Source organism: Anomalospiza imberbis, chromosome 4 (genome assembly GCF_031753505.1).
Source record: "Anomalospiza imberbis isolate Cuckoo-Finch-1a 21T00152 chromosome 4, ASM3175350v1, whole genome shotgun sequence".
NCBI classification, from domain to species: Eukaryota; Metazoa; Chordata; class Aves; order Passeriformes; family Viduidae; genus Anomalospiza; species Anomalospiza imberbis.
In genome coordinates this window covers 55,668,256-55,692,257 of record NC_089684.1, presented here as the reverse complement: position 1 = coordinate 55,692,257, position 24,002 = coordinate 55,668,256, and the positions used below count along the sequence as shown (strand labels likewise).

Sequence of the window (24,002 nt, the reverse complement as noted above, 5' to 3'; positions counted from 1 at the left end):
GCAGGCTCCGCAATACGCCTTTGCGCCGGCCCCAGCGCTCGCGTCCCCCCGCGCTGCAGAGCGGGCTCGGGCCGGGCTCCCGCCGTGCTGACCGCACGCCCGTGCCTTCCCGCAGGAACGAGCGGCGGGAGCGGAGCCGGCGGAGCAGAGCTCGCCCCGGCTCAGGCGGCCGCCGGCGGGGCAGGCGAGGCCGGGGCTCCTCGCCGCCGCCTCGTTTAGCGCAGCTTCCCCGCCCGAGCCGCCGCCGCTGCCCTCGCCGGGGCCGCCGGGGCTCGCCGCGCCCGGCACGAGCAGCGCCGAGCGGGGCAGGGCGGCGGCCGCCGGCCCCGCTAGCGCAGCGCCCGGCTCGGCTCGGCGCGGCGCGGCCCCGCCTGCGGAGGGGCGCGGGGGGCGGCGGCCGGGCGGGACGCGCCGCCCCTCCCCTCCCCTCCCCTCCCCTCCACCTGCTGCCGCTGCGCCATCGCCGGCTGGGGGGAGCCGCCCGCTCGTCCCCGCGGGGCCCCTTTGTGCTGCTGCTCCAGAGCTGCCTCAGCCAGGCGGCGGCTGCGTCACGGCCCCGGCGCTGCGGCCGCCCCGAGCCACCCGCGGAGGGAGAGCCGCCGCCTCGCCCCCCGCTCCGCCATCGCTGCGCGGCCGCGGCGGAACGACGCGCCCCGAGCCAGGGCCGGCAGCCGCGGCGGTGAGTGGCGAGCGCGGCCCCTGCCCTGCGAGGGGAGCCCGGGGCGGGGAGGGGGGCGAGGGCAGCGGCGGCGCTGGGGATGGGGCTGCCGAGCCCTCCGCATCCCCGGGCTGCGGGCGCTGCCGCGCCGGGCTGCGCCGGCGGGCGTCGCTCGCCCCAGGCTGACGTGTCGGGGATTTGGGGTGCTGCTTCGTCTGGGTTGGGGTTTTGTGAATTTTGATAGTAGAAGCTCTGGTCATCGTTCGTACTTCCCAGAACGCCAGTAGCTAACCGAGTGATAGCGACCACCACGGTTTTTTTGGTTTTTTGGTTTTTTTTGGTTTTTTTTTGTTTGTTTGTTTTTTTTCAGAAGGTATTTCGGGTCCCCCGAGAGCTGGGAAAAGGTCTGGTTTCTGATATTTTGCACTTCTTTGCGTGTGTGCCTGTGTGTGCCAGCAGAAGAATCCCCCTATCCTGGAAGAATGGTGAAACTGGGGAATAATTTCAGCGAGAAGAGCACAAAGCAGCCCCTTTTGGAGGATGGATTTGACACCATCCCCCTGATCACACCCCTGGATGTCAATCAGCTCCAGTTCCCACCTCCTGATAAGGTACAGTAGGCTTCAGTTTCCACCCTGGAGAATCACACCCAGATCTCTGGCAAACAACAAAAGAATAGGTTATGGGTAGAGAGCAGCTTAGGAACGACAAGGAATATGGGGTATTTCAAGGCATACTAGTTCCCTCTAGGGAAAAATCCAGACAGCTAAGCTCATGAAAATCCATTAAGGGTGATTTGCATTAAAAATCAGTGTGAAGTGTTAGCAATAAGCATGTAGAGATTTTAGTGCTGCTATATGAAACATATTATACAAATGTAAGCTTATCTATGCTGTATTGTCATAACCCTTCCTATTCTGTATCTTTCTTTCTTCCACCTAGAAGGTCCTGTGTATTGTGTGTGAATAATATGAATTTTTTCTGTCCAGAAAATGCCCCCCTGATGGGGGAATAGAGCCCTGCCTTATTTCTCTGTAAGGTGGGCATGGGCATACTAGCAACAGAGAGCACTTCCATTTTCCTTTTGTGCTTCAGTCAGAAACTAATGCTAACCCCAGACAAGCTGAAATAATGGGACGAGAACAGGTCATTGAGTTTTCTCCTTGGCAATTTATTTTGTTCAAAACCCTCCAAATAGGTGATTCAGATATCCTCTGTAGCTGGAAGGGGGCCGTCCAGTGAGCTGCTTACAGGCTGGAAGGGAAGTGTGCTTCCTGCATTCCTCATTACATGCCTTGATTATTAGGGATTTAATTTTAAAGATTTAGAAAGGTGATGTGATAGCCTGTAAATATGTTTATTGTCCTCACAATAAAGAATTCAGTAAGTGCTACTACATGTGAGGCACATAAGAGTAGGATTTTTTCAGGGTTTGCAGTATCCTGTTTTAATAGGATTCTTACTTGTAAGTTCCCACATGCATCTGCTAATAAAAAGCTTTGTGGTCTTCATACAATTTTTATTTTTGGCCTTGTGTCTTCCACAAGCTGAATTCTACTTCTAGTTAAACTGATAGCTACACATTCCTCAAACCTCAAAAAAATTCACATAATCTTAACTTAGGGTAAAGAGTTTCAGCTTGTAAAATTTTCCTCGGTAGAGTGTTGCTTGTAGGCAATACAAATAAATGTGTGACCTCCATTTTAATTGCTATCAACACCATTCTGTGTTGTTTGTGGTGACCAGTTGGCAGGCATAAATGCAATAAGCCATAACAGCTGTTCAGGAGCCTGAGGGTCCATTTTATGCCCTCAGTTACATGGGTGTAAATCTTGTAACTGAGGACAAAATCACACCCTAAGGCTTTAGAACAAGCTAAGTCTTACCGTGTCTGATACATCTGCCAGCTGGTGACTGGATAGAACTGATTGCCAAGGACCAATGACCAAAGGAATTTGTTCTGTACCTGCACTGCTAAGCAGAAGTCTGAACGAGGGATCTGCACGGTAATAGCTTTAACCTGAGCAGAGCCTCTGTGGTGAACCCAGGGGGTTCTGTGCCAGCCCATTTGCTCCTACTAGAATGGGGCAGAACTCCTCCCACCTGGATGGCATTTGCCTTGAATGAAAGCAAATGTCCAGCTAAGCTAGAAACTTAAATAAAGGAATATTTGATTGGTTCTTCTTCTCTCCACTGTCCAATTGTATATTAGCTTTCTTCTCCTTTTGCAAACATAGAGGGGGGAAATTAAATTTATTGGTCCTGCTGATGTCCTTCTGTAACTGGTTAGTCATGTCAATGTGTCTTTACTGGTTGTTAGAGACTCAAAGGCAGGAGCAGAGCAACTGACATGAAAAAAAGAAACAGTATTAAGAAAAGATTGATACACAGATCAAATTCTGAAGTATGCAGACACTCATGTACAGTGAACAGGAGTACATCCTTCATGTATCTATGCTTATTATCCACTTGCAAGGCTCCGGCATGGCAGCGAAGCATAACTTCTTGAACAGTAGTGACTACAGAGCTAAGGATTTGATGATTTTGACAGTTTCTAAATTAAAGGGATGAAGCGATTTAAATTCATATTTAGATATGTTAAACAAAAGAAGACATTACATAACCAAGCAGTTAGAACTGTACATTCAGTGTCAGCTGAATGGGATTTGAGTTGCCTGAGATTATGTAACATAAAGGAGGGAGGAAGGGAACTAAGATGTTAAAAAGCATTCCAGAAATCATCAGGTGGTTAACTTCTGTGATGCGGTTGGGCAGCTATAAAGTTAAATAGTATATTACTATCTTACTAATTGAGGCTGAAAATAGGTAAGTAGGTTTTAAACCTATGTCCTGAACAAGTATGTGTGATACTGTGAAAGTAATAAACTTTAAATAATAATAAACTAATGGTACTAATAAACTTTATGGTACTGAGTCTAGGTACAGTTATACATTCTGGGTACCACTCAGGGAAGTGACACTAAGGGAACCCAAAGCTTGTAATTTCAGTGTCTGGCTACCTGAAGTGTCACCATCTTAATTTCAGAAAGATGGAGAGAGACTGTTTGCAAGGGGATGTAGTGACATGACAAGGGGGAGTGGCTTTAAATGGAGAGTAGGTTTGTGTGAGGGTGCTGAGGGCCTGGCACAGGGCCCAGAGAAGCTGAGGATGCCCCATCCCTGGAGGTGTTCAAGACCAGGTTGGATGGAGCTCTGAGCAGCCTGGTCTAGTGGAAGGGATCCCTACCTTGGGGCATGGGGTTGGAACAAGATAATCTTCAAGGTCCCTTCCAACCCAAGCCTTTCTGTGATTAATGTATTTGCTATTAATACCGTGGGCTGTGCTAAAGACAGAATTTAATTTTCAGAAATCTAAAAGAGTAGATATTTATTCCTTGGAAAAACAGAGGAAATGGAGCAAATTGTAATAGCACCATCACTACAATAGACTGTACCCTAGCTTGAGAATAATACCTGGGAAAAGTTCCTGAAAAATGCATAAGGCAAAAATGAGGCAAATAGGTTAGGTATGTGAAAATTTTGTATGATTAGAATGCCTAGGAGAACACTAGAGATATGACTGACGTAATGAGTATTTTGGGAATATGGGCAAGGTGCTAAATTGTGTAGCTTGGGGCAGTAGTTCATAGCAAGGAATAAACTGAAGAGCCTTGGGTGTTTGAAGAAATCTCATTAACACAATGGTTTGTGTGCATCTTGCTGCTTGCAGCTGATAATTCAGAAATCAGATGTTAAAAATAAGAGTGCCAAAGGCCATAGTCTATCACATGGTGAATAGCAACTAGACTACACGGGTTGTTTCACTTTTTTTTTTAAACTCAAAATCCTGCCATCAAATAACATGGCATCATCATCTACAGGATTTTTATGGGTACTCCTCAATAATCTTCTGTTGGTGTCCAGTTTGAAATCCCTTTAATGGAATTTCCTGAAGCAAATGGAGGTGGCTATTTTCTAAGTATACAAAGTAGGAAGGTCCATGATTTGGATTTGACCTATCCCTGCCTAGTATAAGACCACAGTATCACCACAGATGAAAAAATGGAACTTTTATGAAACTGTTGCATAACAAGTCTTGCTGTAGGTCCATCAAAACCACTTTAAGAGGTAAGTTAGTTGATGATTCATATACTGGAAAAATAATTAATAATTTAGCACTTTCAACGAAGAATTACACAAAGTGGGGAGGGGAAAGAGATGGTGCTAGATGGTGCTTGTAAGCAGAGAAAAGAAGAGTTAAAGAATAATTAAGGTTTTTGTGGCCAGCTTTAGTTGACAACTTTGTGATTCATTCTTTTTCTTAAAGGTTGTGGTCAAAACAAAAACAGAATATGAACCTGATCGCAAGAAGGGAAAGTTCCGTACTCCTAAAATAGCTGAATTCACAATCAGCATCACTGAAGGGGTTTCAGAAAGATTTAAGGTAAGCAGTACTATGTGAAGATGTTAATATCTCAGCTGTGTTAGCAGAAGTGCTTAAAATAAATTGCTGATTGTAGTCCGAACTGGCTATAACAGAGTGCCTGTTGTGGATATAGCTGGACATGAGAAAAATTAATTCAATGTTACAGTAGTTCAATATGTAACAATTAGAAACAAAATCAAATCTTGCAGCTTTATTGGTTGTAATCCCTCGCTGGCAGATGAATTCCAAAGGCGTTTCTGTCAGTGTGTGGGCTCCAGAATGTGGCTTGCCAGGGTGTGTGTGGGCTGCACACGGGGAGGGCTCATGGCATGGATAAAGCTCCTGTTTGTGTTGAAGGACAAGAACCACCAGAACATTTATTTTCTTTTTGGCTTCTTATTTATCACTGTGGCCAAACCATTCTCTTAAAAGCACTGTCATAGTCCATTATGTATTTCTTATAGTTATATATATGACTTGGCAACCAGGGATATATACCAGAGCTCCTTCCTATCGTTTACCTGATCCATTTAATCTTACGGTTTGGTGACGCCTGTTACTGTCACATGACAGTTCAGAAAGAATCTGACTGAGATTGTGTCCACACCCTTATTACTCCCTTCTTTAGTCCCATAGGAAACCTGAGGGCTTAACTGATGCAAGGCTTGAATATCCTTTCTCCCTTCCCCCTAGAGGATAGTTTTCCTTGCTCTGTGTAATTAAAGCAAAGCAGGAAAGTTGGCACTTCAGCTCATGCTCCCCTATCCTTTTAACAATAAGACTGCAGGTTTTCAGTGCTTCTAATTTGGCATCTTACCCAAGGATACCAAAACATTTTTAAGCAGTAGGCATCCACACTCTGCAATGCACAAGTACAAATACCTTTGGAAAGCCTAACATTCAGTATGAGGGGAAAATACAGAGTTTCAGTAAAGGTGTGGATTGTCTTTCTACTGCACAGTTCTAAACTCTGTCTGCATGATAGGAGTTTTAGGGCACACGCAGAGATTTTGGCGCTGTTGTGCCTAAGCAGTGCTCTAAGAGCTGCCCAGGCCCAAGCTGACCTTCAGAAGTGTATATGCAGCTCTCAGTGGAATCAGAGCATGCTAAACAAACAAAGTGAAGGCTCAAGGAGGGATTAGACTATATTTGGAAAGGAACTTTGCAGAGTGTTGCTGCGACAAATGTTTGAAGTGCCATTCACCTGGTGGTCTTCAGCCATACAGTGAAGCATGTGGGTTCCCAGTCAGCTGAGTGGGGAACCACCCCAGACAGCCAAGAAAAGATGTTATGGGGTGTGGTAGGGTTTTACTAAGGAGGTAAGAAACCTAGTTCCAGCTTTTCCTGTTCCTTGGTTTGGGGCAAGGACATCCCATTCCTCAGGGAAAACGCTACATCCTGACTCACAATCTCTCTTTATCCTCCTGGCACCATGGTACCAGTCCTTGAGAGTAATCCCCTTCCTCTTAGGTGAGGGTAGGGTAAATGCAAATGGACAGTTCAGAACAAGGAGAGCTTATGTCTGACTGTCTTTGTGCGTGTCCTGGTCACACTAAGGTGATTGGAAAATGCTTACTGAGAAAGGAGAGGCAGTTTTTAGTTTGAATGCCCTGACAGGACTTTGGTTCCAAGCAGCTGAGCAGAGCCTATACCTGAAGAACTTTGCACTTACGGTTTAGCAGTAGGGCCTAAGGGATTTATTTGTTGGAACATTAAATTGTGGCTAAGGAAAGGTTTTAAATATCTTAGTCACATTTAAAAGGCTTGTGCATCCTTTTGTAAACCTGGGGGGGGGGGTTATCTGTCTTTGTTGGGAGAGCTGAGCAAATAGGACCTTGCTGAAAACAAATAAATAGCTTGTTGTGCTGTTGGGTAGTCTTTTCTAATTTGTGTAGCTGAACAGCTAAAAGCCTGAAGACTTTTGCATTGCATTTTTATATACTTTTGGATGGCATACTTAAATAAAATATCCTTTCATATTACTTTATGATGATTGCTCTGGGATTAATCTCATACTACAGGGTTGCTAGGTTTTGCTGCTAGGTAACTACTGCATCAGAGAGAGGTTTCTATAGGATTTGCTATCTCTTGGGAATTGCAGGGTGATTCACATTGTGACTGTAAGTCTAGGCTTCCAGAGAAGAGTATGGGGATTGATCAATTAGGAAAATTTTGGTTGAGTTAATTGAAAACAATGATCATGCAGAACATTAAGGTCCTAAAAATGCCCCTTAATCTCTTTATAACAACTCTAGTATTGAATTATGCTGCTTGGAACATTTTAAAGAAAACTGACTTGCTCTCCAGTGGGGATGACTGCTGTATTCACCACTCCCAGTAGTAAATATTACATGAATAGTTGATAACATTTCATAAATATGTAGATAAAAAGTACTGATGGTGTGAGGTTTTCTCCTGGGTCCTTATTAATTGTAAACCATCATGTTAACTTCTGCTGTTGATTCTGAGAGAGCAAAAAGATATTTGTTTGAAAATTAAATATTTGTTGTAATTATGAAATGCATTATTTAACTGGTGAGATATTGACTTTGGCTTGTGTTCATGAAAAAACTTTCAGATGCCATTTCAATGACTTCAGTATGGTACATCACCAATGCAGAACCTTGCCACAAGACACAGCCCAAGTGTTGTGCTAAAAATGAGTCAGTCATATTTACAAATAATTCACATGTGTATTCTAGGATGTACTTCTTAAATAATGACAAAGCATATTGTATTTTTGAGATTCAGCACTGCAGATCATCTAAAGCTGTTCTTGAGAAGTTACACATTATAACAAATGAAGTCACTCCACCATGTGCATATGTCATGTAGATAATTTGGTGTTTTAGCACCTGGTGAATAATCTATTATAAGATGTATTTTTCTGCATTCAATTCACATTACCACAGTTATTATAACAGAGCTGAGAATGTTTTCAAAGAAAACTGCAAGTATAATTTTCCTCTATGAAGCCACATTCTGAATTCCAATCAGAATCTCTCAAAAGAATGTGAAGATTTCCCGATTCTGAGAACCCTGTTGTCTTAATTTATTTTATGGCACTAACCACACCAAAGAAGATGTGATTTTTTACACTTAAGATTATTTCCCATTGAGAAACAGAAGTCTTGCTTTTGTTCTTTGAACAGTGTAGGCTGATATGGAGAGTTGGCTCGTCACATCTGGAAAGCAACTCTGAACAAGGCAGATTTTTCTCTCTTGTAAATTGTCCATTCTGCAGAGAACAAAGGATTCTTGTGAACCAGGACATAGGAGAAAGTTAGGGCAGAAGAAAATTGATGGTGTGAGTTACCCAAGGCCAAACCTTTGCCTCCCCCATTGACAGAGCAGTGTTTTTACAACCTCCAGTTGGATTTTGTAGTGGGATGTCTACTCTGGCACCCACCGATTGGGCTACAGCTGGCAGTTGTGTACAAACACAACAATTAAAAAAAATCTGTTGTAGCAAAGCATGACTTTTTTTTTTTTCTGTCTTTGAGTAAACCTCAGTAAAGAACATTTAGAGGTACTTTAAAAGCAATCACTGATTTTCCATAATAAATTTCAAGCCCTTAAATCAACCCAAGCTGTGATATGCCTTCAGCCTTTGGTGTCTGTTCAAAGGCAGTTCAGTTCTTCTGACTTTATCCTTGACATCTCTGCATACATCTAACTGCAGAGCCAAAGCCTCAAGCTTACCTGTGTTAAGACCATGCAAACTGTGTCCCGTCAAGTAGCAAGCAGCTGATGAAATGTCTGCATGAAGTTATGGAAGAGGAATTGAAACTTCAAGATCAGTTCTGGCAGTTTTACGTGGTCACTTCAAGACTGCCAAAATGTATGCATCATAACTGTTCAGGGCTTTTTTCTATCTTAAAAGGGACATCCTTCAAACATGTTTCTGCCTCAGCAATTTTGTACCTCTTCTTAGTAATGCCAGTGATTATTATTGCTGCAAAAATAATCAGAAACAAGGAAAACAGTTCTCTCTTTGCTGCTGTCTGATTACTTTGTGTGTTGAGTAGCTCTTTGCTCCCACTTTAAAAGTCTTTTAAGAGCAAAACTCAACTGATTCCTGTACAGGTATCACTTCCTTAGGTAGATTCTGTGTCTGTCACTTAGTGCTGGAAGAGTGACAGGTACTTACTGTCATTAATAGTTCTGTTAATCCTGTGAGTAGTTCCACTGGAGAAAAGTTTCTCACAAGTATGAGTGTTTGGCAGGCTTTACATTTTTTCATTACTACTTCAAATAAGAAAAATAAAGGAGGTGGTTCTTTCAATATAACATTTTAAAATAATTGATGCAAGTAAAGGCATTGCATGGCAACTGTCACTTTTCCTTTTTTTAATGTTTGATACTCTCTGATATGACATTGACAATCCTCATGCTAAATTTTTGGTTGAAAGGAATTTTATAGTCAGAGCTGGAAGATTTAAGTAGAGTGGATGCTTAGCACAGCTCCCCTGCTATAAGTCAGGTGTCTTCTGCCACTGTGTCTATTAGAAATCCATTTACTGGAACAGAACCAGTCACACAGGTGACACAGATGATGTTTTGGATCTCAGATGCATCACTTAAATATCCTTTCCTCTTCTGTAATAACATTATGCAGCCTTTTTCCTGGCCTCAGTAGTATCTTCTGGGTTTGTATGAGAAGGTAGTAAGGTTCTTATCTTGGTGCCACAGGGTTTCTTGAACTGCTTCCTCAGATCCCTGTTGTTAAGAAATACAATATGTGGTGCTGTGTGATAGAAGATGACAGGAACATTGCTGTGAACAGCTGAGTTAAGCTGCAGTTCTAGGCTCTCAAGGCCAGTGCCTTGTTAACCTGTTTTGTGTAACAGTGTGTCCCTCAGGTTTCATTAATCAATTCCCTTGCAGAGTGGTCCTGTTGTCTTGCACTGTTGTTGTTAATAAGCTCTGGTTCTGTAGCTTCTTTTCTCTTACTGTCCTCATGAATCTGCCTGCTTTTTTTGCATTTTTTGCTGCTACTCCCAGTCATCTCCAGATAAGCGTCCAAGACAGTTCTCTCCTGTGGTAAGCACACTCTCCCCTTTGTCATTTCTATTTGAGAGGGACAATGTTTTGATTTCTACTGCTCTTTCTGTACAATCTGACCCCAAACTATCATCCTCTTTGAGCACAACATTGTGATGGGAATGTTGCGGTGAAGAAGTTGCATTCAGTAGATGGATACCAGTCATACAGCTAAACATGACATGTGATGTTAGAAGTACTCTGCTGAAACAAGGCACCTGGTTGTCGTTTGGAGTCGTAGGTCATCCTGTATATTCCCACAGCAAGTACTGGGCACTGCACTAGGGTCTTCTGTGTAATCAGCATTGCTGTGTAAATGAGTACGAGTCAAATGTTGCATGAATAGCTGTAAATGTTCCTTTTTTCTTTCACAATGCCATTTCTTAACATTTCTTAATCCCTGAGTGTATTGTTTCAGACATGTTTTTAATTTAAATTTCCACAGACAGGCTGAGGTAATAGCAAACAAGGACATAATTTTGCAGAAGCAGTGGTAAGTGGAAAGCTGATTTTTGTGCTCTCTAACGTGCTGGTAGAGGGCATTGTGTAGCTGGAGATGCAGGATTTTAGTGGAGAGAGGTGAAATGGAGGTCATGGCCATTAGCAAGAAAGTCAATGCAATGTTTTATGAATTTTTGTCTGTGGGATGTAGCCAGACACAATCTATTGTAATTACAGGCCATCTGCCTAAAATTCTCTTGTAGGTTAAATTGGATTGCAGTAATCTTAATTTCCTGTCCTAAGTAGTTGTACAGAGTTGCTGTATTTTACCCCAAAGGTCTCTGCATTTTACTGGTGAGCAAAGCATTAACTGGCTCTAAATAATTTCCTATGAAAGGTGGTCTGTAAGTGTATGTTTTCACTCTTCTTGTTCAGTGCTGGCAACAAGTCTGTGCCTTGCACTTCACAAACCTTTCAGAAATGAAAGTTGTGTTCCCAAGAGGCTGCAGTTGAAATAAGTAATGCATAGATGTGGAGCAGAGAGGAGATGTGACCAAGAGCCAGTGACTGAGCAGTGAAAATCACTGCATATGTTGTTAGTTCTTCTAATAAAAGGAATGCTTCTACATGGGTTTGTGTGCTGACAGAAGAAAAAGCATGAAGGAAAGTGTGGTGCAGAACAGCACAGTATGAGTGGCTTAATGAAAGAATCTCAGGCAAGAGAAAGGATTAGACAAGTAGAAGTGAAGGCAGAGGAGAAATGAATCATACCCAGGCTTTAGTGGGATAGTGGAATAAAATAAACAGCACAATGGATGGAGCTGAGAGGAGCAAAATGGGTAGACTTGTGCATGCCTTGAAATACAACCAGGAAAGGGTGTGAAGAGAAGCAGGCATTGTTAGTACAGTTGATGAATTTTGCTGTAGTATTCCAGCTTGATTAAAAAGGGAGTCTAAATAAACATTAGTGGAGTGAGGAAAGAGGAGACTGCAGTAGCCAGGCAAAGAAAATGTGGCTTGCGTTCTTTTGCAGTTGAAGCAAAGTAGAATGGACTGATGGGGAAGATCTGCTAGATCTTATTGTAAAGGCCTTATCACAAGCTGTTTACATGATAGTGTGGTTGTCAGATATGGTGAGTTTAATTTGTTCAGCTAACTGCTTACAGAGTCTGAAGACAGGTTTTTTGCTCTGCGTATGCTTACTTCATTCATTAGTCATCTCTCATTTTGATTACTCTAATGGCTTCTGGCTAGACGTTGTCCTTCTTCTGCTCGTCACTTACAATCTATTCAAAAATCTGCCACAGACATAATATCTTGTCATCTTCTCTGCTTCATTTTGCTGCCAGATCCCCTTAAAACTAACTTTGAATGTCACACTCAAGATGAAAGCAAAATCACACTTTGAATTCCTAGTTAAAAGAAATGTTTGTTTGTCCTACCTTTTAGTTACTTCAAGAAATGTATTTTAAAAGCCCATCACTCTTGAGGTGTGACAGTCACCTTGGAGTTCTGCAGGATGTACATGGCAGTGAATGATCACAATAATTCACATGAGTTCTGCTTGTGAAGGTACTGTGTGGGGTCCTGCATTGCCAGCTGGCTACCACAAAAAAGGAGATTCAAGATTTCCTTCCAGAAGAAGGGAAGTGATGCTTGTCCATGCATGGCAGCTGCTCCTGCCTGAGGAAAAGGGCAACTTGTGAGTAGTGTGTTGGTAAGAAGAAGAAAATAACTTCTAGTTTATAGCAAGTGTGCAAAGTTGCTGTGGAAGAAAGCAATACAATGACAGCTTTGGGGTTGCTTGTGGTCTGAAGAGCTGCTTGCAGCTTTCTCTTTTTTCATGCTTTTATTTCTGAGAAGCATCTGGGAAGAGAGGGCACAGAGGTAGGGTTGCACTGTGTTAGTGCAGGGAGAGAAGCTGACTGCCTCAGGTTCAGAAGTGGTCCATGTGGGCCATCAGTGGTGGGTTATTATGAGAATGAATAAAAATGGCTATTAGAAGAAAGAAAAGGATTTTCAATTTAAAAGGGAGAAGTGGATTGGATTAACAGGTGATGGCAATCACCTTGGAAAGAACTCCATTGCTAGATTCTGTCTTGTGCTGTTTTCCTCTGCAGCTGTCTTTAAATAGAAGTTACTCGTATCCTGAAGGGTAGTAAGAGAAGGGAGCTTCTCTCCTAACAGGAAGGAGACAAGAGCTTACTTGATTAGGGATTTGCAAATGGAGTGTGATTGCAAATCACTGGAGATAATGAGAGTAAAAATTTACATGTTAATACCAAAATTAGTAACATTAGGAAATACAGTAAGTGAGAGAGAAAAATTCTGTGATATTTTTGAAGCAGGACCCCTGAGGACTCTTCTCCTGGCTTACTTTGTGGCAATGGAAGAACTTGTACAAGCAGTGAGAACTCACAGCTCCACACTGCCACTGAAAACAGGTCTCGGCAAATCACCAGAGGCCATGGCTCTGCAACTTGCCAGGCTTCAGCAGTCAACACAACACTAGCCTTTTATATTCTTTTAAAAAACAGTGACTTCTCAGAGCAGTTTTGAAGATTTGTAAAGTGATCCTGCAGTGACTGTGGAAATACAGTTTTTTCTTACTGTCTTAACATTTAGTCTCAATTACAAAACAGCTTGTTAGTATGTTCTTGAGACCTCATCTATATGTCAGAATGGTTACAGCTGGGAAATAACATAATTCTACTACTGGCTGCTTGTGGAAGGGCCAGGAAACATGGTTAAAATTCTTTTATAGAATATTTTTCAAATATATTTTTCAAAACATTTTAAACTCTTAGCTCCTATCTGTGGTGGAGACAAATATGAGCCGAGTTGATGTGTGCCACAGCAGTTCTGCCTGATGCCCATGTCACAGGCCTGTGTTCCCAAAGGGAGCAGCTTTTGCTGAAGGCTGTGTGGAGTCAGAAGCCTGATAAAAAACCTACTGGAAGGGCTGAGCTAGGGCACAGCTGGGCCAGGAATGGGGACGTGTGTGTGTGTTACATTGGTTGTTATTAAACTGGGCCACAGAGAGTGACCAGAAAGGAAGGTGAAAATGTACTTTGTCTCTTGGATTCATGCAGGACATACTGAGGCATGGGAGATGTAAGAATGTTGTTGACAAGACAGAGTGAACTATCATGTTAATTTTTGTGTATGCAAACAAGTAATAAACTTGGAGAAAGGCTAATTAGATATGACAATTGTCGTCAGTGTGATGTTTTCAGAGGTTAATTAAGAATACTGTTTTTTTCTTTTTGTACTCCAGTGACTGTTGAGAAGCTGGACATGTTGATCCATATCTCATTTCAGTTGTTATTGTTACATTAATATCTATATTTCTGCTGCTAAATTACTTTTCGATCTGCAGTTCTCCTCGCCTCTACTCCAGCCTTCCCTTTATTTGCTTATTTTTTTTCTATCAAAAATCCTTTTTAAATCGTTGGCTTCAGCAACACACAGCACTCAACCTTGTACTCAGCCTTGTTTCAGCCAGGAAATATAGTACTTGCTATTGTCTGCCTATGATGAGATTTGCTTGCACAGGATGAGAAGTCCCTTAAGTTTATTGTTGTCCTGAAATGTCCTAACACCACTGCCAGACACAGCTTGCAGTGTTGTAAACTCTGTTAGTTCAGAGGTTTATCAAAAAGGGACTGTATGGTGGTTGTTTTTACCAAGAGGCAAAGCTACAACTTTTTGTTGTTTTGGCTTTTTCAAATACCAGATTATTCTTGTTTCAATTAATTGACCTTGATATGCCTAAATTCATTTTTCAGGAGGTGTATATAGCTGGTTTACTCATCTCACTTTAAATTTAGATCACATTATGCTTTGCTTTAAAAAATTAATCATATAATCTTGTTTGTTTCTCTTTATTATTGTTTCTCATGCTGTAGCACATGCTTCTTCCTAACTTGCCAAAAGAAAATCCATCTCAATCACTCTTACCATGTAGTCTCTGTGACCTACTAATTTGTCTATCAGTAGAAGTTTTAGAATAATAAAAACACATATCTGGGATACTTTGCCAGGTAATGAATGCTATTTGCTCAGCTCACACCTTCCACAAAAATGGGTCTGAATTAGAGAGCTTTGTACTGTAACTGCTGGACAAAATTTTGTGCTTTCTCTTGTCCAACGGGTGATGTAATTCTGTCTTGTGACACACCAGAAGGCTGCTGGTCTCCAGCTGCTCAGAGATTATATCTGAGAAAGGTTAGCTTGGTCCTGACACTGATTTCAGGTTTGTCTTAAGGTGTGTCTTGGACTTCTCTGCAGCCCAAGCTCAGGGGCAGAGAGGTACTGAAGGACATGGTGAAAAGCCATGTAAGGCTGTGTGTAATGGCTTCTCTATGAGCACTGTGGAAAGAGGTGCAACACAGCTCCTGGAGGCCAGCCCAGTGCTGAACATGGGGTATTTCCTTATGGATCTGGCAGTCAACTACTCCACACAGGCTCTGTGTGATGAAGTAGTTCTGTTTCAACCTATAAAGTAAGGAGTATTGAGCAACCAAGAATGCAGACTACTGGTGTAACTGTCCCCAAGTTCAGAGCAGGTGCAACGACCTCTAATCCTAACAAGAGGGGGCAGACATTACTTTGTCCATGCCCTGCAAGTCACCTCTGGATGACACCTGTGCTACTTTATCACCTGACTCCATTCTTGGACAGGCACAGGGAAAACAAACATGCTTAGCAGCTGACATAAATTAGACTTAGACTTAAATCATCCACATACTGAAAAAACAGCAGACACAGGCTACCTTGGTGTGTCCTGGCCTCATGTGCCTTGAACAGAAATGCAATAAAAAAAAAGCCTTGCACTACACAGGCAACGGGCCACTGCCCAGATGATCCCCCTTCTGAGAAGGGCAGGGTAGAAGCACTTACGTGCTGCTTCTCTGTTCTCCCTCAATAATTAAGCAGCTGGTTTTATCCTTTGCTTGATTTTACTGTAAAGTGCATTCACAGCTGACTTCTGCTGCCTGCAGTAACAAGCAGCAATAGAATAAGCAGTGCGTTACTAACATAAGCATGTTTTATTTTTCTTTACAGGTAACTGTGCTGGTCCTTTTTGCCCTTGCATTCTTAACGTGTGTTGTATTTCTGGTAGTCTACAAGGTTTACAAGTATGATCATACCTGTCCAGAAGGATTTGTTTTCAAGGTAAACTGATACCCATTCTAGAAAAACAGTAGAGTATGTAATATTCTGTGTTGTTTTAGGCATAACCTTGATTAAGGCATGCTGTTTGCATAGATTTGGTGTTTCTTTACATAGGTTAGTGTGCTTCCTGCTATGCTTTTGCTTTGTAATTTATAATTGAAGTTATACTATTGCACAATATTAATAGTGCTATTTTGCTAACGCTTTAAACTTTGAAAATATAGCAAAAGTCTAAACACTGGTGTCTCTCTAACTTCACCTGCAGTTGTCTGGACAAAGCCCTCATTTATGGGTCATATGGTTTAATGTTGCACATTCCTCCAAATTACTGTGTCTTAGCAAATGAGAAAATGATAAAAAGTGGAGAAAAAAAATCTGGAATATGTGTCAAAGAAAAAGTAGAGTGATGTTCTCATTAAGAGTAGTAGAGTTACTTCAGGGTTATTTTTGTACTAAGAACTTCTTGTTCTAGAACAGTGACCTCTGAGCCCTACTGCCAAAAGTGATGCCAAAAAAAGGGAAAACACATTTATTGTAAAAAATACTGGTTCTTACCAAAAGGAGGCTGGGCTCACTTTATTTGTGTGAGATGGTGGTGCTGGCTCCTTTGCTATGACCTGAGCTGAAAGTCAGGAAAGTAACATTGATTTCCCAGTTGTAAATTTAGCAGTTGAACTTGGCTGTAATTAGGTAAGAAAAGTAGCAGTGATAATAGTATTCCTCCCTTTAATTTTTTTAATAATATTTAGTCATGTAATAAATCAAATGGGTACCCAGTGCAAACTTCAACAGATTCAAGAAGGGATGGCTGCCTCAGCACTCCTCAACAATCCTGTTCAGTATTTTATCTGTCACTTCAAGCACATAAATATCTTACAAGAATCTAGTTCAAAATTATAATCAGTGATGCCCTTTTGGATTAATTTAGGTTCAAGCATTCAGTTGGTTACTGCTTCCCCTTTGTTTAAGGGCAAAAGATACTGTGGTTAGAATACTTGGTTGTAACTCAGGAGATCCAGCTTTTGGTTCTGCTCTTGGCTTTTTGTGTTGCCACAGACAGGCACTGAAACCCCTCTGTGTTCATGTCCCAGGGGACACTAGGCCTTTTTTTCCCCTACGCTTTCTCTTGGCATTGAGCAGTTTGGAATATGGACTGTTACGTTCCTTTCAAGCCTGTCTTGATGTGATCCTCACTTGACAGGAACAACCAGTTATATGTACCTGTGTGAGTCTAGCAACAGCCTCCTGCTTCTGCCTCCTCTCACACCAAGTTGTTCTCTCCTTTGAGCTGAGCTTTCTGGCTTCTTGTGGCTTTTCTTACCAGTATCACAAATATTTAAGGAAAGAACATTTTCTCAGCTATATTTCAGTTGTCCTGGGACCAGAGTCTGGTTGTGTTTCTCTCTTTCAGGTCCCGTGTTTGGGACAGAAGTTAGGCAGAGTGTCCCATAGCCCATGCTCTGTTCATAAGGTGCAGCACATGCACAGGGCTGCATCATGGTTACCCTCCTGGTGGTTTCCTTGAAGCTGTTTTTTTGTTTCCAGCTGCTTGATGGTATAATGCCAGGAGACAGAGCATTTTTGATCATGTACCTCTTAAGAAAGAGTTCTACAGAGTAAGGATGTTGGCAAATGACACAAGGCCTGAAAACCACCACTGTTAAAATGACTTTGTATTTATTTCCATCTTTTTTTGGGAGAGTCCATGATATGTGATGGCATAGCATGGCACATATGTCTTAGGAAACATGAAGTCTGTCACCTTGTGACCAATGTTTCTGTGGACTGGCTTCCTGTTTCAGGTGGACTCAACAACATGACATGGCCTGGATGTTCCAGGCTTTAGATGCTGATGTGATTTCCTGGTTAAGGGCAAAGGTGTACCTGCCTCAGGAAGCCTGGTGCTGCAGGAATCGCTGCATAAAGGCTGAGCTAACCACAGCTCTGAGTCAGACTCACTCTTCTCTGCTTTGATACTCTCATACATGGAGCAGTTCCAAAGGTTTCTGCTGTACTACGCCTCCAGGGCATGAAGGTGTGCTTAAAAAGGTGCTCATTTTCCTTTGTACAGCAGTCTTATTTCTGTGCTTGCTTAAGCTTTCTGAGACAGCCTTAGTACTGCTGTGCAGATTGCTTCTCTGGAGCACTCATCAGAACCTACTGGTGAGACTCACCACAAAAACCTGAGTGCACTTGCATCCTGAAGAATTTCCCCAGGGTTTCAGTATGTTCTGTACTGTATCCGTTACCCTTTGCCTTTTGTTGCCAAAGCACCTGCATTCTGACAGACTTGTGGACAGTACAGCAAAGTCATTTCAGTGCATTGAAGACCACACCTTCATCTGTTAAATTGGGAATTATTGACCCAGCAAAGTTAACGTGGCAGAAAATGCTATTTATAAGTGAATTCCACGGGGGTCTTCATGTCAAAGGAACAAAAGGAATCATCTTAATTCAACTAGATACAGACTGGCAACCAGGGTTTTCTCTGCCATCAAAGGCCATAACCTGTAATTAATTTCCAAATAGAAGGGTTTTGAAAAAAAAAGACTGGCAAGTCACGGTGGAGCATCCCAGTTTCTCCTCATGGCCTTCTTTCTTCTCTCACCTGGGAACCATGGAAACAAATAAAAAGGATGGAAAAAATGTTCTATATAGCTGAAAATGGCAGGGTAAGAATCAGCAGCAGTTCCCATCACTCAGTCACTGAGAGCTGCATGGTTTGCCTTGACTGGGAACTAATCCAAGGGGCTCTCCTTAGGCAGTGCACAAGGGGCAATGAGTAAAAAGGGAGGTTGTTTTCCCATCTCTTCTAGAAGCATGAAATCCCAGGAACAAAAATGCAGTCAAGAGGGAAACTGATGTCTGTTTCTTTAGGCTCTTTGGTCAGACATCTTGCATGTTTGTGACTACAAGGCCCCCCCCCCCCCCCAAAAAAAAAAGAAACCAAAAAACATTACTGAGTCATTTTTCCTGCTACAAACCAAATTGCTTCAGAAGGCAACATAGGATTCTGCAGCTTTTTTTCAGACTGTCAGTAATCTTGGCTTGTCTTCAGCTTTAATAATTATATTTGCTTGAATTTCCTTGGCAGATTTCATTAATACAATGGATTGTGTTCCTTTCCCCACTTTAAATATTTAAAATTGTGACTACATCCCATGACTGAGTGAAATAATCACTACACATATGTCTGTGTCTATGTGCTTCTTAGTCATTTTATCACATCAGTAGTGTCAGTTATCCCAGATAAAACATGGATAATACTTCCAGAAGATGACATGGTTGATGTATATGAATATGCACATCAAATAGCTCTATTCCATATTCCTGGATTATGTTTTGATAAATCTAGGTCCCAGTCTTGCAGCTGGCAAACACATTGACTATGAGCATGGGAAAGCCCCTGTTGACTTACAGTGCTGAACTGACACGGGTGCTGTTTAGCCAGGGTTAACCCTCATCTGCTTTGTGGTGCTACTTCAACAAAACTGGGAGGGAGAATTGCCCCAGCTGCTGCCTTGACAGAAGATTACAGAAAAGGGAACCAGGGTGGCCATGGAAACTCTGGGCACTCCTGTGAGTCTGACACGCTTTGAGGCTTCTGCCACACGCGTGGGTCCGAGCCAGTGAGGTGCTGGCTGTGGGAGGGCTGTCAGTCTTGTGACAGCGAGGCGTCTTTGAGCCACCACACGTGACAGTGACTGAATTGGCAGGGGCAGACAGGTTCTAAGGCTACCTGTGGGCCTCTTGTTTAGGCAAGTATTCCTTTCTTCTTTTATACCTTTTGATGATCTTTTTCCTTTTCAGGAGGCAAATTTTGTATTAAGCCAAAACTGCTGGATCTTCACCCATCTTTTGCTTTATGATTTAAAACCACTTGAAACAGTTGTTACTCGTGCTTATTTATGCCTTTTTTTTTTTTTTTTGACATGGACAAAAGTCAACTCAGAAGTAAATGTGGACACTTTTAAGGTAGAATCTGGTCCTAAAACCCATGGAATTTTTGCATGTGTTTTTCTGGTGAGAAATTCCCAATATAAAATTTTGTTTGCTGAGTAGGAGAACAGCAGCAGTTCGAAGCTGCTGTGCTGTAGTATTATAAATTTTAGTCCTCTGGTGCTGGAAGCAAGAAGACTGAATGCCCTGTTTCTTTTCAAAACAGCCAGAGTAGAAATGACTAAATGAATTTTTCCTCAAGCTGCAGCTCCTTCCAGCTTACAAGAGTCAATTCAGTTGCTCAGGTGACTGCCCTAACATGTTCAAGTATCAGGCAAGACTGCCTGGACTAGCCAGTGTGGCAAAAGGACCTGCACAGAGACCCCAGGACCTTCTGGGGCAAAGCCTGGAGGTCACAGTATATGCCTGAATAACTTTTTTCTTTGGTGCAACGAGCTGCTCTGTAGGCTCTTCCTGCACCATGACTGGAAGAGTTCCTGGATGATACCTGCAACAAACACACTGCACAGGCACATTCACTTTGGCTTTTAAGATGACAGCAAAATGGATTTGACTTTTATTTTACTCTCTAAATTATCTATTTCACTTTCCAAAGCTCTGAGCATCTAGCAGGTTCTATTTACTGCTCCTACAGTCTTGGGAAATAAAATAATGTAGTCTCACAGCTCTAGAGAGCTTTTTAAAAGCCTCCTGTTGGCTGTCTTTCTGACAATGAGGAGTGAAGTATTTTGTATGCGTGTAAACACTTGCACATATGCTTGGCCACCCACAGAGTTTTCCCTATAATGTGTGAGCTACTGGGATGTAAACCTGTTCATACATTGGCACCAATATATCTCTATTAATTTCTGTCCCTCAGACTGCAAACACCAGGGCAAATTGCCTGAAGTTAATCTAACAGTATGATACAGACAGCTGTAATTGTAAACCAAACATTTGGAATTTGGTGGGCAGGAATAAACAGCAAAATGTGGCTGGAACTGGAGACTGAATACTTTCTCAAAATAATTTTAGGCAAGCACATTTCTTGTATGTTAATTATTCTGGCATATAAACCCAGATTGGTCTTCCTGGCAAATGCATGAGTAGTTTAAGGATTGCAGGGAAGAACATTTTGAACACAGTAGGACCATACTGTAGTTAATTGACGTATGTTGCATCTTGACTCACAGAGAGTGACTCTTGGCTTAGACTAAAAGGAAAAGGAGAAGAAAACCCTAATCTACTTCCTGTGTATGTATTGGGGGGTGGCTATATCTGAAATCTAAGCAATGGATTTTCTTTTCAGAATAATCAGTGCATTCCAGCTGGGTTGGAAAACTACTACTCTGAACAAGACTCCAGCGCTCGAGGGAAATTTTACACAGTCATAAACCACTACAACCTGGCCAAACAAACCATCACGCGCTCCGTGTCCCCGTGGATGACAGTACTGTCAGAAGAGAAACTGTCTGAACAGGAGACTGAAGCTGCTGAGAAATCAGCTTAGGATGATAAGCTAATTATTAAAACTATGTCATTTGAAGGTAACTGAGGGACTTCAAGGAACTTTTCATTAAATATAATTATGGATAATTTAGAGGTTACTCATGTTTATGGTGTAACTGCTTCTGTTTGCTGATACTGCTTTGCAAAAAAAAAAGAAAAAAACTGAAAACAAAAACTTGCTGCAGAACATTCATGGGCATAACCCCAGGTGCATATCAGCATTGCTGTAGAGCTTTGACACCATTTTCAATGTTAAAAAAAAATCCAGTGTTAGATATGTTCTTGCAGTTTATTGGATACTGATAGATTTTGTCACTGGATTTTCAGGGCTTGGATCTTAGATAAATCATGCGTTCTGTTGTCTGAACAGATAATTAATTAAGTTTTGGAATTCTTTGTCATTTTGCAAACTGAAACACCCCAGCCATAACTAGAGTGATCTCTTGTTTAGATGAAAGCTGTAAGTAATGTTTAGTTTGGGCTCAAGCAAGAATGGTAGTCAGCACTGACATCGGGCATAATGTAATGACTTGTATGGAGAAAGAAACTGTCAGGTCGCATTTTTCCTTACATTTCCTTTACTGTTTTTGTAAGTGATAATGAAGTTCTCTGCAACAAGGCATGCTCAATGTTTTCTTATTGCTGTCAGCAGGATTTAACTGCATTTCCACTGTGGCTTTAGCATCTTGGTAAGGATGTGCACTGAAACACAAACTAGATAGACTTATGGAAAAACACAGGCAGTTTTAGTGGTGGGTGTTGAGGATAGTGTAAAAAATACACAGTTCAGGATGTTCTAATGAGAAATTACATCTTTTGATCATACTAAAGAGGCAGAAAGCCTATTCACAGTACATATAGTCCACTATGTCATTTGTTGGATACAGCTGAAAGAGTAATGTGTCTAAATTTTCTCCTGTATTACATTCACATTTTCCCTTTCTATTAGTTAAAAAGAGCTTTCTGTTTATGTATGGTTTGCAGTTTGATGCTTTTTAAAACATGGAGCATCACAACTAAAACAGCAGCTTGTTAGATACCACAACTGGCTGTTAAAGCTCCATGGAAAACAGAGTTGAAGAGTAGAACTGTTTGTGTATGGCTTGGGAGGGGAAAAGACGTAGAAGAACATAGTATTGTGGATGCACGTTTAAGTTCCATTGTAATTACAAACTTACCTATTCTTTGTGTGAAATCATGTTTTCATTTTTATTATAAATCTTAAATATACATTATAAAAAGACATCTTATTAATTTAACATACAAAAGTGTGTGAAGCATCTGGGCCAGCAAGTTGCCTTTTTATTCATGTAACTTGAATGGGACAAGGTAGAGTGGACATGTCAAAAGTTCCTTTTTTTGTTAGAGTCTGTACAAAAATTAAGGGAAAACATCAGTATAGGCTGTTTCTCAAGATCTGTAGTAGAACCAAATGTGGTCAGCTCTACTTCTGTTTTTCTCCAGCAGAAGCCTGTCATCCCAATAGAGTAAAAATAACCATTATGACTCAGTGCTCTAAATTTGATAGGAAATGTGCATTACAGAGTGCAGCTGTAAAAGGCTTTTTATTAAGCCATCATGGTATGTGGAATGCCTAAGAAGCAATAAACTATGTGCCAAATTTTTCATTACAATTAAAAATACCAAGCTTATTTTAAGATCTTTAAAACATACCATGTTTGCATTTTCTAACAGGCATCTGTTTTGTTGAATATAATTGATTCACATGTAACTTTTGACATTTTCACTCTGTGCATAGTAAAGAATAAGAATGATGCTACCTGTTGCATAAAATGTATAAATAATACATTTCAGAAGAGAGACAGCAAAACACACACATTTAATATCAACGTACTTATAGAGGACATTCAGATTTTACAGGATGGAAAGGTCTGCTTCCCAAGACTGTTCTAAATAGAAATGATTCACGATACATCTCGTCCCCTTACATTTAGGACAATAAAAACTTTAATGCAAAAGTAAACACTGATGAGAAACACTTCTTTTTCTCCTCGTAACAATAAACAATAAAAATTAGTAAGCCTTATGATTTTGGAGAAACAGATTGTTTATGCTTCTTGAAGTCAAAGCCATTTTCTGTCCAGTTTGTCAGGAGGGAGTTTACTGACTCTTACCTACATTTGGTTTTAAGACTTTTTTTAGTTAACAAATTGCTTCCAGGTCTTTGAGGAGTTTGACTTTAACTGTCTATCCTTTGGCTTTATTCCAGCATCCCAGAACATCTGTTTCACTGCACAACCTCTTTGTGTTGTATTCTCTCTTTTCACTTACAAGTAAAACTCTTTTGTTGACTCCTTATCATTATTAGTACCATTAGATCAAGCTGATTTCTGAGACAATAGTTTCAAAGGATTAGAAGTAAAGGTCATTTATGTGCAAAGTGATCACTGTGTACTGAAGTGGTGTGATGAAATAAACGCCTGAGACAGCGTAGATGCTTCTGCACAGTAACAGTTTTCTCTTGCTCTGGGATGGGAGCTGGACTTTGCACAGCACAGGTGTGCAAAGCCAGTATTGTTGTGGCTGTGACAAAACCAGTATTGTTGCTTTTTCTTCTGTAAGGTCTGCTCCAGCTTGTAGCTTTCTTCACAGCTCTTTCAATGACTTTTATGTTGTCCAGAGAATAAGCATGGTTTGATGTTTGATACAGGGATTTAAAATGAATGTACTAATGGATATGTGCACAATTTATTTATTGGAAAATATTTCCATCATAGAGGTATGAGAAAATGCATAAAATACATAGGTATGCTGTTTTACCCCACTCCTCTAAAAAAAAAAGTCAGA

At 41.4% G+C, this 24,002-nt stretch overlaps 1 protein-coding gene across 4 annotated transcripts; it reads left to right on the top strand.

Moving 5' to 3' along the window:
- The first annotated feature begins 424 nt into the window (after positions 1–424).
- NSG1 (neuronal vesicle trafficking associated 1) lies at positions 425–23,979 on the top strand. Of its 4 annotated transcripts, none has more exons than XM_068188673.1 (5): positions 425–679; positions 1,118–1,269; positions 4,986–5,102; positions 15,636–15,746; positions 20,995–23,648. In XM_068188673.1, the coding sequence occupies exons 2-5, from the start codon at positions 1,141–1,143 to the stop codon at positions 21,193–21,195; spliced, it is 558 nt and encodes a 185-aa protein (XP_068044774.1). In that variant the 5' UTR covers positions 425–679; positions 1,118–1,140; the 3' UTR covers positions 21,196–23,648. The 4 variants fall into 4 exon arrangements, with proteins under 4 accessions (XP_068044774.1, XP_068044776.1, XP_068044775.1 ...); XM_068188675.1 differs by having other exon boundaries at positions 436–679; positions 1,115–1,269; XM_068188674.1 differs by having other exon boundaries at positions 436–679; positions 1,029–1,269.
- The last annotated feature ends 23 nt before the right edge of the window (positions 23,980–24,002 follow it).

Excerpts from the sequence above, each read along its gene's own strand:
- NSG1 (XM_068188673.1), top strand. The coding sequence starts at position 1,141 with ATGGTGAAACTGGGGAATAATTTCAGCGAGAAGAGCACAAAGCAGCCC. Across the intron at positions 1,270-4,985 it reads AGTTCCCACCTCCTGATAAG|GTTGTGGTCAAAACAAAAAC; the intron begins GTACAGTAGGCT and ends TTTTTCTTAAAG. Across the intron at positions 5,103-15,635 it reads GGGTTTCAGAAAGATTTAAG|GTAACTGTGCTGGTCCTTTT; the intron begins GTAAGCAGTACT and ends TTTTCTTTACAG.